Source organism: Alosa pseudoharengus, unplaced genomic scaffold, assembly GCF_046254945.1.
Source record: "Alosa pseudoharengus isolate Yale_2024_CS ecotype anadromous, Long Island Sound unplaced genomic scaffold, YU_APseudo_1.1 YU_APseudo_1.1_scf_18, whole genome shotgun sequence".
NCBI classification, from domain to species: domain Eukaryota; kingdom Metazoa; phylum Chordata; class Actinopteri; order Clupeiformes; family Clupeidae; genus Alosa; species Alosa pseudoharengus.
Genome location: NW_027468650.1, coordinates 19,195,261 through 19,197,795, shown reverse-complemented (window position 1 = coordinate 19,197,795; position 2,535 = coordinate 19,195,261). Strand labels below are relative to the sequence as shown.

Here is a 2,535-nt window from a genome sequence, read left to right as displayed (position 1 = left end):
TTTAAAGACCGATTTATCAACATGAGGAGAGACTTTCCTTGTTGTTGATCAGTGTGGATGCTTGTGGAGTCATATTGTCATAGTCACAGTTAGGCTTATAGTGACTGTTCCTGGTGTGAACAGCCCTTAATTCATATTGTGGGAAATGATCAAGCAAGCCCCTTCTGGTAAAAAGATTGAGAATAATACCTATATGAAACCAGGGCAAGTAAAAACAATCAGTCTGGTTCCACATTGGGCACAAATGAATTTATTCATAACAAAACCAAGACTCTCAGCGGTGAAAGGAGCCTCTCCATAATCTGACACATAATCCAGCCTATTTACAAATTATGAATCAGTCCAAATTAAAATTCCAAGGCTCCACTAGAAAAAAATTACAAATTACAAAAAAACATAAATGAAAATAAAAACAAGTATAAATGAATGAGGGAAAAAGCAAGTACAATTTCTTTTAAAAAAAAGGCGCACATCAAACGTCTGGGCCTTCACCTCCTGGAATAAGCTACAAAATGAAAAATAATCAGTATTGAAAAAGGCCAACACAGACATTTACATTACGTTTACATTACATTTTACCGAAGCGACTTACATGTTAAGTATTATATTGCAAGGTCATTATTATTGTCCCAACTCGGGGTTAAGTGCACAACGGTGGAAGCTGGGAATTGAACCCACAACTTTTCAGGCTACAGCATCCTTAACCGCTATACATTGTAAAATAATGAAACTTTGTGATTTACATATTTTTCAAACTTACCATTGTAATGTTGTTGCCATTTAGCAGAATCTGGTCCAGTTTGGTTATCCTCCTACCTTCTGGTGTGATCTCACTGAAGAAAAGATGGTTGTAATTTGAAATAAGTCATATAAAAGGGACATTTATTTTCTGTTTTATGACTGCAAATGTAATCTATAAATTATACTTACAATTCTGTAACATCCTCCAGCACCATGTCTAAGAGTGATTGTCAAGGAACATTTTGGAAGTATTGTAACAGATTCTGTTTTATCTTTGCCCTACTCAAGTGCCTACCTACCTGCAAGTCAATCTCCATTCAAAACATCCATACATAAAATACAAATTACATAAAAGGATACTGACAAAATCATCAAAACCCAATAAGGTGCCGACAATCTCTTTGTCATTCTTCATGACGATGTGAATTCTGGAACCAATACATTTGTCCACAAGTTCTGTTGAGACAAGAGAAAAGGAAAATACCTATCGTGTTCTCTGCTTGGTGTAATGGAATGTCTGATGAAGCTTGAGATTTTTTATTTATTTGCATTGCTGGTTACTTTTGCTTCAGCATTTGAACATATGATTGCCGCTGCTCCACATAGCTAGTGGGTTGTGTAGCAATGCGATTGGGGTGGGTATTAGATAACATGGCACAGTCAAGCCAAGGGTCCCATCCAATCTTGGGGTAATGTATTTCTCTGCCCTTCTCCTCATAGAGAAATCATAGCTCTACAACTTATTGGCCTAGGTATATAGGTATAAAAAAACGTTATTTATACAGCTCAAAGCGTGTTGCGTGTACTGTAGCTCAACTTTACAAAGCCTGACAAATGCGACGTTAGTAGCTCTTCGGCGAGCTGCAAGTTAGGCTATATTCATTGGTTGGATTCACTTGAAGTAAATGACAAACATTTACATTTCCACGCTTATTTCATTTGGATGAAGTACTCTAGACTAGAAGTTCACGTCAATGCGCAGCTTCATAGGCTGCAATCAAAGAGTCTTCGCCGCACACCTAACGTTATCGGTATCTCACATTGGTTTCGCTAACTTTGCTAGCTAACCGGGGGCTCTGAGAACACTATTCTCAATAACTTGCTTTACACCAGAATAACATAGAAGTTTGACGGAGCTGTTTAACTCTTCATACGAACATATAGCAAGCCATTTCCCCTCGATTCACGGAGGAAAGCAAACGTACCTAGTGGAAGCAGTTGAGAAGGATTGGTTGCAGGTGTTGCCGCCATGATGGAAAGTGTTCAAGACTGTATAATCAATCAAAGATCTAACTCTGTCGAACGGTAGGGATACTAAACGGTAACTGATATAATCGATTCAAAGGCGGAAACTCTCTCTGTAGGCCGACAGTAGATCTGATAAATGTTTCCAATATAACCAGAGAAAATTGGGGTCAAAAATAACAACCCGTCTCCTTAACCACTGAAGTAGTCTGAACATTCAGTGCTGATCAGACAGGGGATCAATCTGACAGGGAAAGGTGACAGTCTGACATTGCCTGTACACGGTTCGGTTTCTTAATACACCAGAGAATCCGTAAACGCTATTACACTATTAATACACAATTAATTAACTATTAACTATTAACTATTAATCAGTTCAGTATTTTCCCTTAGTTGCAAGCAGAGAATGTCTAATAAGTAGACGGGCTCTGGTTGCAAACCTTGCATTGCACATCATGTTCGAAGGATGGCGCTGCACGGAAGAGAAAAATAATGGGTGACGTCATGCAAACCCCATCAGTCACACGAAGCGGAAGCGCAAACCTGTTT

At 38.6% G+C, this 2,535-nt stretch overlaps 1 protein-coding gene across 1 annotated transcript; it reads right to left on the bottom strand.

Moving 5' to 3' along the window:
• Nucleotides 1–227: 227 nt before the first annotated feature.
• On the bottom strand, nt 228–2,253 carry lsm5 (LSM5 homolog, U6 small nuclear RNA and mRNA degradation associated). Its single transcript, XM_076291282.1, has 5 exons — nt 1,947–2,253; nt 1,102–1,197; nt 931–958; nt 761–833; nt 228–505 (listed from the first exon to the last, which is right to left on the bottom strand). The coding sequence occupies exons 1-5, from the start codon at nt 1,990–1,992 to the stop codon at nt 473–475; spliced, it is 276 nt and encodes a 91-aa protein (XP_076147397.1). The 5' UTR covers nt 1,993–2,253; the 3' UTR covers nt 228–472.
• Nucleotides 2,254–2,535: the final 282 nt, after the last annotated feature.